Raw genomic sequence first — 14,778 nt, forward strand, 5'->3', positions numbered from 1 at the left:
CAGCATATGGTCTTGTATCTAATCACAACTAACAGTGGGAAATCTTGATGGACCATGGAACCTCTATCACTCACCAGTTTTGTTTCAGTATGCTACTCCCTAAAGAGTAAATGAATGCAGGCTAGAGAAAATACAAGACTTCTCTTCCCTGCATAAGTACTGCATACTGTACTTATATTTCTGCCATAACACAGTTTTTACTGTGTTATTTGTAAAACTTGTGCTTAATTAAGGATTGGGTAAAACGTGCATCTATTCTACACATCAGAGAAAGTGCAAAGTCTGAAACACTCCAGATATGTTTTTAATGTTCTTGGCAAGTTAGAAAGAACTCTTACCTGGGAACTCTTAAAGATTTCTAACAGCATCAATGGTAAAGAGAAGAAATCACAAGGACAGTTGGCTCAAGCTACTTTGGTTGGTTTGTCTATTATTTGAGTTACAGGGAAGAGCTACTTTACTGTCTTACTATGTAAAATGTTCATAAGTTAGTATACTGAGATAAGGAGGAATTGAAAGGAATCACCTGGGAAGCAAATCTGGGGTGATTTTCCCTCTGGAAATCAACACACGACTGTTTAAATAAGGCTTCCACTCCAAAACTGCATCTTTGTGACATCACATTTACATCTGGAAACAGTAACAGACAAAAGATTAGCATCATTTACAGAGCTGATGGTACTGCAGACTAGAAAGAATGAAAGGCCATGTTTGGCTTTTCTCCTTCTCAGACTGCTTTTACACAGCCTTGCCTATTTCTACCATCTAAAAATACTTCTTTTTGATTTTCAGTACTTATTGGTTGCAAATTCTGTTCAATAGCATGGTATCAAGCCCTAGTCTGGCTTTATATATTATAATCTCATAACATAATCATCAATCTTACAGATATACTCTCATCACAGAATGTTTATTTGAGCTGTGAGTATATCTAATTTCTGTTTGTAGAATTTGTTCTCTGATCTTAATGTGGTTGCACCAGCTTTAAGTGTATTATTTAATTGCATGCCTAAATAAAAATCCTGAAAGCATTTTCTCATAGTCCCTGTGATACATTTAGCACTAATACAAAGTTGCCCAGAAGTTTGGAGGTTTGGCTTTTAGTTTTGGGGTTTTTTTTGGTTGGTTGGTTGGTATTTTTGATGACCAAAAGGCAACTTTAAGAAACAGTGGCCAAGACAATTAACCTCAGAATCAGTTTCAGAGACAGCAGCCATGAAGATGAAACAATTCATTCAGAAAAGGCTAATTTCATCAATATTTCTGTTTGCAACTTCCAATAGTCTCAGCACATCCTCTAACAGTATTTTAGGAAATTCTTATGAACTCAGTTCCAAGGTAGGAAGAGTACTGTGCAATCTCACAGGGCTACCTGAAACAGATGCAGGATAGTAGAGATGAGAACTGGGTGGTGGTGCTCAGAGGTGTTACTGACCAGCCTCTCTCATGGACTGCAAATAATCACATTTTAAGTCTTCTGGAAAAAGAAAATAGGAATGAAAAACTTTCGAACCACTTAACTGCTACAGAGCTTCACCCTCCTGCTTATGTCCACAGACCAGCAAGCGTGGCTGCATCTTATCATGCCATTGTTTCCTCTGCTAAGCCAAAGCAGTCCTATGCTCAAACTTGCATTGCAGCACCTGCAGCTCTGCCTTTTCCCCTCTGCCTTCCTTTAATCTGCACTTCCATGATTATGACAGGATGTAGTCTTGGCAAAGACTAACTCATCTAATTTACAATAGTACTCCAAGACAATCATAATATCTTGAAATTAAGAACCATCAGACACACCAGTTTTTAGTCATCTCACAGGATAAAAAAAAGAATCTACTTCTGATGTTTGTCAACCTGTTTTCATTTGTAAAGGAATCAAATTAAAATTTGACTCTGTTTCCATTCTTCAACAAGCTATTATGAATTACTTGTACTCAGGCAGCAATCAAACATCTCTTTCTGATGTGGGGCCCTGTTGAGCTGCTTACCCTAAACACAAACAGTTGTCAACAGAAGTCGCTGTGCGTACCTGCCATGGACTCAGACCCTCAGGTGCACATGTAGAGCCTGCCTTGGCACATCCATTTCTGAAAACCTCATACACGAAACAAGATTCAAACTCTGACATAGCCCAGACCAAAGCAAGTAAGCCCAAATTCCACTAAGCCCTTAGGCTGAGAATTTCTAAGTAGCTGGAGGTCTCTCTAAAGCAGAAACCACTCAGAAGGGAGCTGTGTCACAGCTGGAGAACAGTGCCAATGCTGTGGAAGTCCTGGTCACCAGCACAGGACAGCAGGAGGTTCCTGGTGACACTTTTGGTGGATGGTTGTCACAGGAGAGATTAGGACAGAATGAAGAGAGAAGCTAAAGCACACAACATGTGGAAGCAGCAAATAAATATGCCAATACCCACATATACCACGAAAGATTCTACTCAACTCACACAAAAAGCAAAAGAGGCTCTTGCTGGCTGCAGCTCCGGTGTCATATTCAAGGAAAGCAGAGAGCAGGCTCCAGCTTTTTGTTTAGGAAATTCTCAGCCTCCTTGTCTCATCTCTGCTATAGACCTCAATAGACTTTAAGTCTATTCTGCCCTCTTCTGTACCTGTAGCAAATACAAGGGCAAAACCCGCCCAGAACAAATAACAAGCTTTTGGCTAACAGGGTTAATGACAATCTTTCTCAAGTGTCGAAAGCATAAGAAAGGAGACACCTCTTTGCTCTTACAAGGCATTGCAATCTGCTATAGCTCTACTAAGGGCTAAATTTAAGACACCATAAAGACAAGATGCACTATTTTACGTTGGCTTTGAATAAATTTCCCTTTTTTCTTTCCCTCTACAAATCCAACATGCATTTCCAGAATAAAGAAAATCAGTTCCAGACAAGCTTAAAGGATGTCTCCTCTCAACTGCAAAATAAACCAACAGTTTGGATCTTATTATTGAAACATATAACTAACCTTACATCTGACAACAAATAGTTTAACTGATTATCTGTAATGTTACTTTTGAGGGAAGAAATGGTTTATGGAAGCGTGCCATGGCTCCACAGACCACTGGACTGGCAAACTATAGTACTGCAGGATGGTAATACAAGATGGGCATGTCAGTCTCTTAATTTTTGTACTTAATTCATCTCCTCTCATCAGGAGGTTTAATCTCAGGTAAGCTGCTGGGAGGGAGGTCAGAACTGCACCAGGCTGGTAAGTCAGAACCACAGCCCCACCACAATCATCTCCTATGCTCATTCAATCTTTTCAACCAAAATGGCATTTTTGACTTACCACAGAATTCTGAATTGAGTCTAGGCGGTTAGTGCTATGTGCAGCTGCATTCTTGCACATTCAGAATCCTGTAGGAAAGTAGGACAGGAGTCACTTGCTTTGTGCTAAGGATCATCTACAGGTCTGTACTGCACTTGCACTGAGTGAGGCACTGAGTGAAACCAGCCTCCAGTTCTCACTGCCATGGGAGAGAATCAGGCGCAGTAATAGGAATTAGTCCTTCATGCAGCTTACCAGAAAACTTCATCTTTTTCAAAGGAATTAATTCTACTGAACTTTGGTGAAAAAATGAGTGGCTGTAGCAAAATGGCCTGCATAAAGAGTAAAATAAAAAAGGGAAAATTAGATGAGCACTGGATGGGAAAGGTAAGAGATTACCAAAAGTGTTAGGACAAAGGAAAGACTAAAAACCTGAAAATCACACCTATGTGAAGCCTAAGCTAAAGTCTGACAATTGTGAACAGTTTGCAAGCTTGCCTCTGGAATGGCTGGGGAATACACAACCCACGCTCAATTCAAGGCAAGTTCAAGACTTGGGATTAGGTCCTTTCTTATTGCTTCTGATACACTCTGCATTTCAGAATCAACCCAGGGGCATATGGAAGATCATCTTCTGCTGCACAAAGACAGGAAGTGAACTCGCTTCTTCACCAAGGGACTGCAGTTTTCTGGAAAGAAGAATGTTTTCAATTATTCAAAAACTGGCTTAGCACACAGCGCCAAGATCCCAGACCCCACAGCTTCTGAACCCAGCTAGCTGCTTCAGCTCCTGGCAGCACAGTGTGAGCAAAGCCTAGATCCAAGATTACTAACTTCATAACTTCTGGATTTGTCAGAGAGTCTTCTCCCCAGAGTGGCTGTGTTGCCTGTAGGACACAATGGTATAGTACAGTTTGTAAAGTACAAGGAATTCCTAAGTGTCACTTCACAGACCACAAAAAACATACGCAGCCAGCACTGACAAGAATTGCGTGCCGCCTTGTATGTGCAAGAGCAGGCAGAAGCACTGCTGAGCAACTTACTCTGGTAGCAGGAACAGAAGGTACCGAGGAACTGTTTCAGGGTCATTAGGTTCCTCAAGCTGTGAGAAACAGCAAGGAGTAGAGAACCTGAGAGCACAGACACTTATTATTCACCAAACATATGCACTACCTGCTCCCCATACAATAAGCTGTCTACCAATACATTTTCAGAACTTCTCGTTTTTCTTGGGTTTTTTGATTGTTTTCTTTTTTGAAATCACAGCTGTGGGACTACAGCATTTCTCAAATTCTTTCTTGTATTCATGATAGGAGCCTGGGAGTTCACAATGCAGGGTGTTAAAAACCCACAAAGTCAAGCAAACAGAAAGCCCTACCTTCAGCATGAAAGAGATGAAAGCTAAAGAATTCAGTGAGTGTAAGACTACAACCACAACACCCACTGTTTTTAATGCCAAGTTCTATCCTGTGTGTCAACTACCAGGGAGGCTGGAGCTCAATGTGCCAACTGTCAGATCAAATAGATCAAACCACCACCTCTTCAGTTTGTTTTTAAATAGCTTTCACACAGGGATGACTAACAAGAAACACAGGTTTATACATTAACTATAAGCTATTGAACGATCCTCACCATTTCTGAAGTACTTTGAATCAAAACTAATGTCTTATTATGAAGGAAAAAACCTCCTAGATCTTTTTTCAAGACAGCTTTTGGTTGTATGTTAGAGCATCAGTTCTGAAACACTGCTTCCTGTGATGGGAGGATTTTATAGTTACAACTGCAATTAAGAAAGAACAGAACCAAAAAACTTCACATCTTTTCCCCACAACATTTGTGACTCCATGGCATTCTCCCAGCAGACTTACACAGCATTTTACGTTCCACAAAACTTTGCCAAATGATAACAGCATATTAACTATGAATCATAGAACATCTGTGGTCTAAATTCAACTGAGAAACAGTTTCACCACTTCTGTTTGAAAAAGAGTACGCATTTATCTTCAACTAGCCAAAAGATTGATTTCTACACATTAACAACCAAGACAAATATTACACGGAATTAACATCTTGAAAAAATATGAAGGAGTTGCCTGTTTACCCATTCTAACTCTACAAGGAACGCTGAAAGCGCAGTCAGTATATCTGTTGTTCAACAACTGCAGACTTTCCAGGTGATTCTGAAAGCTACCAGCTCTTTTGCAAACATTTAGCTCTCTGAAAAGATACTGATTTATAAAAGACTTCAAACTATTGCTGCCTTAACAGAAGCTTAGTTTACAGTTTAATACGTGTAGCAATAAAACACTTGCAATAGGAATTACAAGATAGGTAATGGGGCATAACTTGGAAATAGAAAGTGACTTTGACCCCTTATGATGATCTTAAAAATCTTAAAAAGTATTTGAATACAAAACTTCTAAGCTCAAAGAAGTCATTTGCCGTTGACAAACCTTGTACCGTTCACCCTTAAGACTCACTGCAGTTTCAGTTACATTTTAAGTATGAAAACCACATCCTCTTATCTGTTCAATAAGCTCCATTCAATTTCAATACATTCCATTCAAAGCTTCTGACAGCCAAATACATGCAAAGTGAAAAGAAAAGTCAGTCAGCGTTGTTCAACATCATTTTAATCTCCACTGAGGGAAAACCATATAAACATGTTAGCACAAACAGAAGAGGTTTTGGAAAAGCCCATACGGTACGATGACAGGGTTTAGGTTATAGAAATGTAATTTATAATTTTATAAAAATTATATGAAAGAATAACAACATCTTTCAGTAACATCAGACAGTGTAGAAAAAATAAACCTCGACATTAGCTGTACTCTGATGGTCCTTCTAGTAAGAAATTTAAAAGTGCTTCTTTATAACAGTGTTGCAACTCAAGATTAGTGCAATACGTCAAATCTTAAAGCAGATATTTATAGCAATTGTGCAAGTTCTTACAATTAACAAACCCCATCAATCTAAAAATTAACACTACGTGAGGTAAGTACTCTAATTAGAATTAAATATTCCTTAAATAGCTTACACATCAATTCTACTGCAAGGAAAATAGCTGTGTTCCTTCATAGGCTCAAACCTAAACATGATGTGAAACCTGTACCACAAATCAGTGAATATTTGGAAGTTAAAAAGGTCTTGCAAAATATATAGTTTAGTACGTTTATGACCCAATGCTACAAACAGAAACTAATGCAGTAAACACCAACTTAAATAAAACCAAACTTTACAGTAAGTGTACTGAATTTGCTTAAAATACACTATTTTGTTCCCATCTCCTCCTAGAAGCTCCTACATCAAGTTAGCACATTAACTTAATGTAGAAATCTCACTGTATTTTTATCTGTAAATATGAACAATTAGGTTACCAACTGTGACTGCAACTATTTGTACCATCACTTTCTGAGCAAGTGAAACACACAGCATTAGTTGGGGGGAAAAAAGAAAAGTATCCAATTTTCCTCTTCACTTGTTTCTACATGAGAAGCTGGCAATAATAAAAGATACCCTGTATTTCTACATCATGTTTTTAGCACGAATTCTCAGAACTCTAAAATTAGTCTTCATTTTGTTGTAGTTCCTTTACTCTGTGATTTACGATGCATAGTACCTATCACTTTTTATATGCAGGCCTCATTTTAAGAGAGGCAAAAATCAGAGTGTTAATTCTGAGCCCTTATGGCTCATTTGCATAAGCAGCCAAAGGCATTTCATATTCTGTATCTCAAGGTGGTTGTAAGTATGATTTAAGTCACTATCAACAGGAATAAAATATAAATTAATAACTATTTGTTCTAATAGGCTATGGCTTTAAAGCCTACCAACTGAACTGTTTTTTATAGTATTGCACTTAACCTTAGTACTAAAATGACAGTGGAAGCCTGCACAGAACTTGTTTTATAACAATATTTCAACTTAAAAAGCAATAAATTAAATGCAGTATCTAAAAAAAAGGGGGGGGGGGGTGCCAGTAGGTTTAGTCTGTATTTCCCCCACCACAGTCCAAACTCCATCATCCGAAATAGGTCTGGGACAGTCTTTGGATACCAACTGCATAGTTCTTTCAACATAATAGACCACCCGTAACAATAAGAGAAGCAATTAAATATATCTACAGTAATATTATAAACTGAAAGACAGTACCCTTGAGTATATATCTCAATTAGCTTAAAAGGATTTGTTGCCTCTGCTCAAGATAGCTTCAGCAGTTAGACACAGTTATTCTGTGACTGCATATTATCTCTACTCTATTTTACAGGCAAGTTGAGTCTTTTTTCTTTTTTTTATTAACCCTGATAATGATGTGGAGAATCCCTGCTCCTAAACCAGGAAGTTGTGTCCTAAAATTCAGTAACTTGTCATTGCAGTGACAAGTTGGTTAAGTCCTTAACAGAGTCTCTGATCATCTGTTCTACCTTAGGGTTTCCAGCTCCACTGGTTGCCAGCTCCTTGTCAATAAGCCCCAGGTTGTGCAGATTGAGGATGGAATCAGCAATGATCCGCGCTGTCCTCTTCTGGTAACCTCCAGATGTCACCATCAGGATTGGGATTCTGCGGCTTCTGGCAGCCTTGAACACGACTTCATCCCTCTTCACAATTCCCTGCAAGTGTACAATAGGTACAAAAAAAGTTGTATGAATATATTTTAGTTCTAGCCTACGGCTTATGGATTTATAGTATTAGATGCTCAATAAGCGACTAAGCTTTACATTTTGCAACAGGAACAAAAACTCCCCTTAGAAGTCCTGTTATCTAGCTTACATGCATCATCATTAAAATAATCACAAGAAAAAGGAAAGACACCAAACCAAAAATCCTTGACTTGCTTTTAGAGGACGCAACAGAGAAAAGTCTTTAGTATAAACTCCTAGGAGAATTCCTGCTCAAAAGCCATAATGTCTAAACTGAGTGCAAAGTTAAGGAATGTTTACCCTATTTTACAGGCAAGGAATTGAGGCCAAGAAAGACTGAATTTGGAGTGGTTTAGTTTGTGCTTAACTTGCCTGGCACTCTCTGACAAAAGCTGGTCAAGATTTCACAGACCTACAGAAGAACCAAGAGTGCAAATCAGATAGCACATGCTCACAGAGTTATAAGCTTCCAGTTTCTTTAATAAAAGCCTGTAGTTAACACTAAAAGAATCTGTGGCTGAAAGGGAGTTGCAAATACAATCAATGGTAAATCTAGAAAAAGGAAAATAAATTCTAAATTATTTTGTACTAACAGAGAAAAGTATGGAACTAAAAAATAACAAAGATTGCTGACCAAGAGGTACTGGGCTGTCACTGAACACATACAACAGGAAAGTTCAAGTCTCTTGGGCCTCAAATAAGTACATGTAGGAAAAAAGAGAATTCAGAAATAATTGAGAACAAAATTAAAATCTACTTTTGTGGAAAGTAAAAGTAGAGTTGCAGAGATAGACAGGTAGCATGAATAATCCATTACAACTTCTCAAAAAAAAGAAAACAAAAAAGGACAAACAACAAAATAGACAACAGCTCACAATGGACACCTTGGAATCTAAATAGCTGCAAAACTTGGAGAAGGGGAAGGGACTAAAATGCAATCAAATACAAAAAATTGAGGAAGCAGCAGCCAAAGTGTTACACAATGAAGATGAGCACTACTCTGACTACTTACAGGAAGGCTGTAAACGTAAAGAAATATTACCCTGCCATTAAAAAAAGAGCACAAACAAATGGTAAAGAATAAAATTCCAACACAGCTGAAAAGCATACTTTGTAAAACCATGGAGCAGTAATGGGGTTTGTGTAGTTTGACACAGCCCTTTAGAACAACAATGGGAGTCAGGAATAATAACTGAAAAATAAACACAAAGGAAACCAAAGAATTGCATTAGGAACAGATCTTTAAAGGAAGTAACAGAGTCAATGTACATCCCTTGGGAACCACCAGTGGGTGCAGGGAACATTACAGCACACTGTTCCTAGGAGCCTAACTGCCTCATCCCTGCTCCAGCAGCTCCGATGCCTGAGCCTGGGAGAACTGAGGGGAAAACATGTGGGCTTATTGCAGCATCTGTGTGAAAGAAAATCCAGCAGATGAAAACAACAGCCTCATTACAAAGATTAGAGGGACTGAACTGCTCCACCTCGAGTGTTCTGAGTAGTTTCTGGCCTCAAGCACCAAGAAACTATCACTCATAGATAGAACTCTCAGGTGGCACAATTCTGAATAGGATTAACAGTGCAGCAAGATTTTAAAATATGAATGACATCTACAACTATAGGACTGAAGACTGGACTAATGAACCTTGACAAGATGAGTTATCCAGGCTCAATGCCTTCAGTTTCAGCATTTCCAGTAGCCTGGAATTTCAAGCTTAGTGAAACATGCCATTCACACCTAAGCCAACAAGATCGAAGAGCAACAAGAAACCCTGTCCTCAATTTAGAAAACAAAGGCTTGAGCTAAAGAAACCTTTTCTCCATCAGCGTGCAGACAAATGGCACTCTCTGACTTGCTCCTCTACATGTGACCAACAGAGTCATTTCACCTTAAAGTATTCTCCGTCACTAAGTTTCTGTTTCTCTTGTGGCCACTGCTTTCCAAAAAGCTCTCCTCCACCAAATGAGATCTTAACATCTCGGGTCATTTCCTCTCCAAGATCAAACCCAAACAAGTGGAAAACACCTCAGCTCTTCCTTTCTCCTTAGAGACAGTTTTACACAGCCAAGGAAACAAAACCTGGAGATTCAGAGCAGCTCCCAAGTGGTCCCACCTTGGCTCCATCAAGCAGGGCAGTCAGTAACGAAAAGGCTGCCCAGTGACAGATGGTAAGAATGAGGAAATGCATAAGGAAACCCATAAAAACCAGCAAGGCATTAGAGACCTATGCAGGAGAACTAAAGTACTGCAAAACAGTATGAGAACTGAACAGATCGAGTGATGGCTCAAGGAGAAGGGAACCCAAGAGCTCCCAAATCAAGAAAGCACTTTTCTATACTGAATTGGTGGATGCTAAAAGAGAACCAAATGTGCAAACAGGAGAGAGACAGAACCGAGGAACTGTCAGAGAAGGAATCATTAAAAAATGAAGGAAATAGAAGATCTGTAAGTTTTTGTTTATTTTGAGAAAAGCAGACCTTGGAAGGTGAAGAATTCTATGAAGTCATACAGAATAAACCAAAATTTATATCTGGTACCAAACTGAGGGGAGAAGGTAAACTGAGCTGAGGAAAGGTAGTGGTGTCTGTGTAGAAAAGCACTAGGAAAGGGGGAAAAAAGATCTGTTCATTTGCTAAGAGCACACAGACTGCACGGTATGGCTAAACTGGGATGAGCACTTTAAAACAGCTGGGAGTGCTACAGAGAAAATTAAGTGTAAGAGCCATACTGGGAGTGGGTGACAAAAGAAATACATCACAAAATGGGTTATGTGAGGGGAAAAGAAACAAAGAAAGAACCAATCAAACAGGAAAAATACAGGTCAGGTGAAGTGTGAAAATATATGCCTCTCTGGTTAGCCTGGATGTTCAAAATCAGTGTATTTTAGAGAGAAGATGAATGGTACCGTTACAGGCACCTGGAGTGCAAAAGTATTATGAGTCAGGAAGAGACAACAAAAAAATCATATGGTGAAAGAGCAAGGGAAATGTATCTATACGTGTCCGTACAGGAAAATGGTCTGGTTTAATGCAAATTCTGCACCTTACCTTCATCTAACAACTGCCACAAATCACTGTCAGGACTGCCTTCAGTACCTAGTGAGGAGTGAAAGTCTGGAGGTACTTTAGTGCTCTACAAACCTGAGGTGAAATAGCAAGTCCTCCCAACGGATCGCCATCCAGGATATCGGTCCCAGCGTTATAAACAATGATGTCAGGTTTTAATTCGTTTAATGCTCCTTCCACATGAGTATGCACCTTCTGCAGGTATTCTGTGTCCTCTGTACCCCACTCTAATTCCACCTTGCGTTTTATGGCACCTAAAAAGAAACAGTTTCAATGTCACTCTATAAACAAAGCATTGCTTTGAAAGAAATGCAAGATTGAGGTAAGCAAGAGAAAAAGATACATTGCATTTTCATAGAACCTTGAGCTACAGAAACTTATCCAACTACTTGCCTTCCCAGCAAATGTAACCACAGTGACCTTGAAAAAATTCCACTGAAGAGAGAAAATTAGATGCGGGGGGTGGAGGGGGGGGGTGGAATCTCTCAAACACAAGAGGAAAATGTGCTTGAAAAGCAGCTGATGTACAAGTCCATTTACCAATCAGCAAAGAAATCATAAAGAAAATTATTAAAAGTAACCTAAATAAAGGATAAGGGGAAGAAAACACTGAATTGCTATTACAGAGGAAACAGTTGGTAGAAAAAACAAGATAAACATCACTGAGAAATCATTAAGATGTTTTATTTTTATCACAACACTCAAAGCCTACCAGTAAGGGATCATGAATTCATGTGAACTGCTTTATGAATGTCTAACAAGATTCAGCTTTGCCCTAAGCATTTTCCATTTAACGTTCTTACCCTGTAATCCTACCAGAAGAACAAATATCCATTCTTAATTTAAATCAAATTATTTCTAATGCTTCTAATAAAGCATTAGAAGAGGAGGGTTGAGAAGGTAGAGGGAAGAAACCCAAGGTTATGCAGCCTAGCTTTGGGTGCTTTTACAGAGCTCTGTGTAACTCAACCTGAATTAATCAAACCTATGCCAGAAGCGTCTCAAGGTATAACTTCTACCTCACCATACCCTACGCTTTGAATTAAATGATGGCAGTCTTACATCTTAAACATGGATTCAGCACCCACCAAGTGTGCGTGAAAGCATTTGGCACAGAATGATGGTTACTTATTCTCTTCCCTGCTTTGCACCCTTGTTCAACATCAGTGAAGTATTTTTCTTTCCTTTATTTTACTGCATCAACATTAGTTTCAAAAGTTATTGTTTCTTTGTGATATTTTTCCTGAATTCTTTTCTTATAGTTACATGAATGTTCATATAAGTCTTCACAGCTGTGCTCTTCTGGACAGCACTTAAGAGCCTCTTCAGGGTAAAGCATCCACGAGCTGGAGAGAGTGTTAGAGGAGGAGGTGAACACATCAGTGTGGGGAGCAACTCAGTGTTGTTCTGATGAAGCCATTAAGAAGTTGAGACAATCATGAATAAGATTCCATGCCTCTGCAGATCTCTTGTCTTCATCTCTACCACAAGACACAGAACTGCAGTGATCAGTTATTACCCAGATCAGGGACTACTGATGGGCTCAGCGATGGGTCTGTAGGTTAGAGCTAGCACAGCTTTTGTGTTCAACAGCCTTTTGTCCATCTCTTGCTCATTAGTGAGTGTACTTCTACAGCTTTGACAACTGTAAAATGACACTCAGACCAACAGCAACACTTTTCTAAGGCCTGAACTTTGAGTTCCAGATGTCGACTTTTTATGCTCGCCCCTCAGCCAACCTTCACCCAGGCTTTTTCCCCAGGCATTTTCTCCTTTGTTTTCCTCAAAATCTGCATACTTCCAAACTCCTTCCCCTTAGGCACTCAATACTGTTATGGCTAAGCACGTAATAGTGCTTAGCCATAACTTTTTTTTTTTTCCCCTCCCCTAATGAAGTGCATGGGGCAAAAAAAATGTACAGAAGAGACTCTTGTAATAAAATATGCAGGAAGGCCAGAGAGATAGTGATCAATTAGAGTTTATCCTAAATATTCCAACTCTCAGGTCCAACCTCTGCCTCCCCTGAAAAAGATGCCCTCTCTGATCTTGCCTTCATCTGGTCACCTAGCCAGGTTTGAAGGACTGAGCCACTGAACTCCTATTTAGACACCTGCACACTACAAGAAACTACGTATTCACGTGCCTCTGGCCACAGCCTTGTGCCTTGTGCTTCACCGTGCAAAGAGAATGCGTGTTCTCAGCTGCACTGGAGAGGGCTGAGCTCAGTACTTCACGTTTGCTGACAAGGGCTTACTCTGCTTTGGTCTTAATCCATCTGTTCAAACTGTTGCCATTTGATGTATGAATAAAGGGATCCTTCTGTTAGGGAAAAAAATTAAATCTTCGTTTGCTTCAATTTGTCTGCTAACAGACATGACGTGCGTTAAATGTCATTTTTTAGTTTCATGCCTTGAAATACATATACTACAATTTTTAAACTCTTTACTAGTTAAAAGTACAATGCAGTGCACCTAATTCTTGCCAAGAATCCCAATTAAGTAGTCTTCTCAGAATGACAGCAGCATTGAGGAATTCAGCAGCAGAACAACATCTCCCCCAGTAAACTGTGATTCAGTTCACAAATTCAGCCTGCTATAAATGACAGTGTAACAGAATCAAAGATCAAACAAACTTTGGGCTTTTGCATTCTAAGGAACCATTATCAAAACCCCACTAATGACTGGTGACAGGTCTCGGACACAATGGGCACATCACAGCAGGAATAAATAAACAGCAATAAAATCAAGCACCAGCTCTTAATGTTTGTCTGACTTCCTTTTGTTTCCAAACTTGTTTCACAGTCAGATGCATCTTCTTTTCAGGATGCTTATAAAACAAGTTTTACTGCAAAGACAACACCTAAGTAACTTTCAAAACATGAAACCTTTTTACATAGTATTAGTTAATCCTTAGTGAATTCTTTTATAGATTTAGTGTAAGGCAAAGATTAAGTTCTAACAGTTCTCTTCAAATCCAAAAGATTATTTAATTTAACTGTTCTAAGTGTGGCATGAGCTTTTGAATGGACTGCTAACAAAACCCACCTCATACCCACACCTTGCATTCCGGAAATCCACTCCAGAAGTGAAGGGACAACACTACAGTGTTAACACTGTTGTGATATATCACAGTGATTGCTGAAAGTCATATGTTCAATGTGAAATTTTCCAAAATAAATATCTAGTTAACCTTGTTGCAGGAAAGCTTTTTGGAATATGATTTTCAATTATACTTACGTTTAGCAAATCCATCCCCTGGATAAATATATCTATTGTAGGCATCCATAATATAGACCCGATGATCATCCATAAAGTCCCTCTCATGGCCATTTCCCTGAAGGAAATTTACAGTTAGCTACTCCTAGCAAACTAACACAGAAATAAATCACCTGCAAATCCTACAGTAATTAAGCCTACAAAGATCTAATCTTTCAAACTCCTATGTCATTCTTCTGTTTATAGTCTTGAAGGTTATTTTGAGGCAGAGAGTTCTGGGGCTTTTGACAATATCAGTCTGAAGACTGCAGGTATTATCAAAACCAACATGCTTATATCTCTGAGAAGGTATTATCATAGATCTCACTGCACATAGAAGTAAAATAAACGAAGATTAGAAGCTAATTGCCTTCAGCAGCTTCACAAAAGCAACTGTGACCACTAAATAGATCCATCATCTTCTGACTGGGGGGGGGAAGTCACTTTCAGCTGTTGCAGGGATACTCATTCTTGTACAAGGATTCATAAATACATAAAGCAGACTACAGCTCTTAAGAATTCAAGCCTTAGTGAGAAGTAATCCCTGGAAAAATTA

The 14,778-nt window shown here is 39.0% G+C and overlaps 1 protein-coding gene across 2 annotated transcripts in view; it reads right to left on the reverse strand.

Annotated features, from left to right (window-relative positions):
• Nucleotides 1–5,873: 5,873 nt before the first annotated feature.
• Nucleotides 5,874–14,778, reverse strand: part of HDAC11 (histone deacetylase 11) — a 30,229-nt gene continuing 21,324 nt past the window's right edge. For both annotated transcript variants that reach the window (XM_030501586.1, XM_030501587.1), the window contains exons 8-10: nt 14,205–14,301; nt 11,044–11,222; nt 5,874–7,872 (exon numbers count right to left, since the gene is read on the reverse strand). In XM_030501586.1, the coding sequence (XP_030357446.1) occupies nt 7,630–7,872; nt 11,044–11,222; nt 14,205–14,301 (519 nt within the window). In that variant the 3' untranslated portion in view covers nt 5,874–7,629. The remainder of the gene's footprint in view (nt 7,873–11,043; nt 11,223–14,204; nt 14,302–14,778) is intronic.

Source organism: Strigops habroptila, chromosome 11 (genome assembly GCF_004027225.2).
Source record: "Strigops habroptila isolate Jane chromosome 11, bStrHab1.2.pri, whole genome shotgun sequence".
NCBI lineage: Eukaryota > Metazoa > Chordata > Aves > Psittaciformes > Psittacidae > Strigops > Strigops habroptila.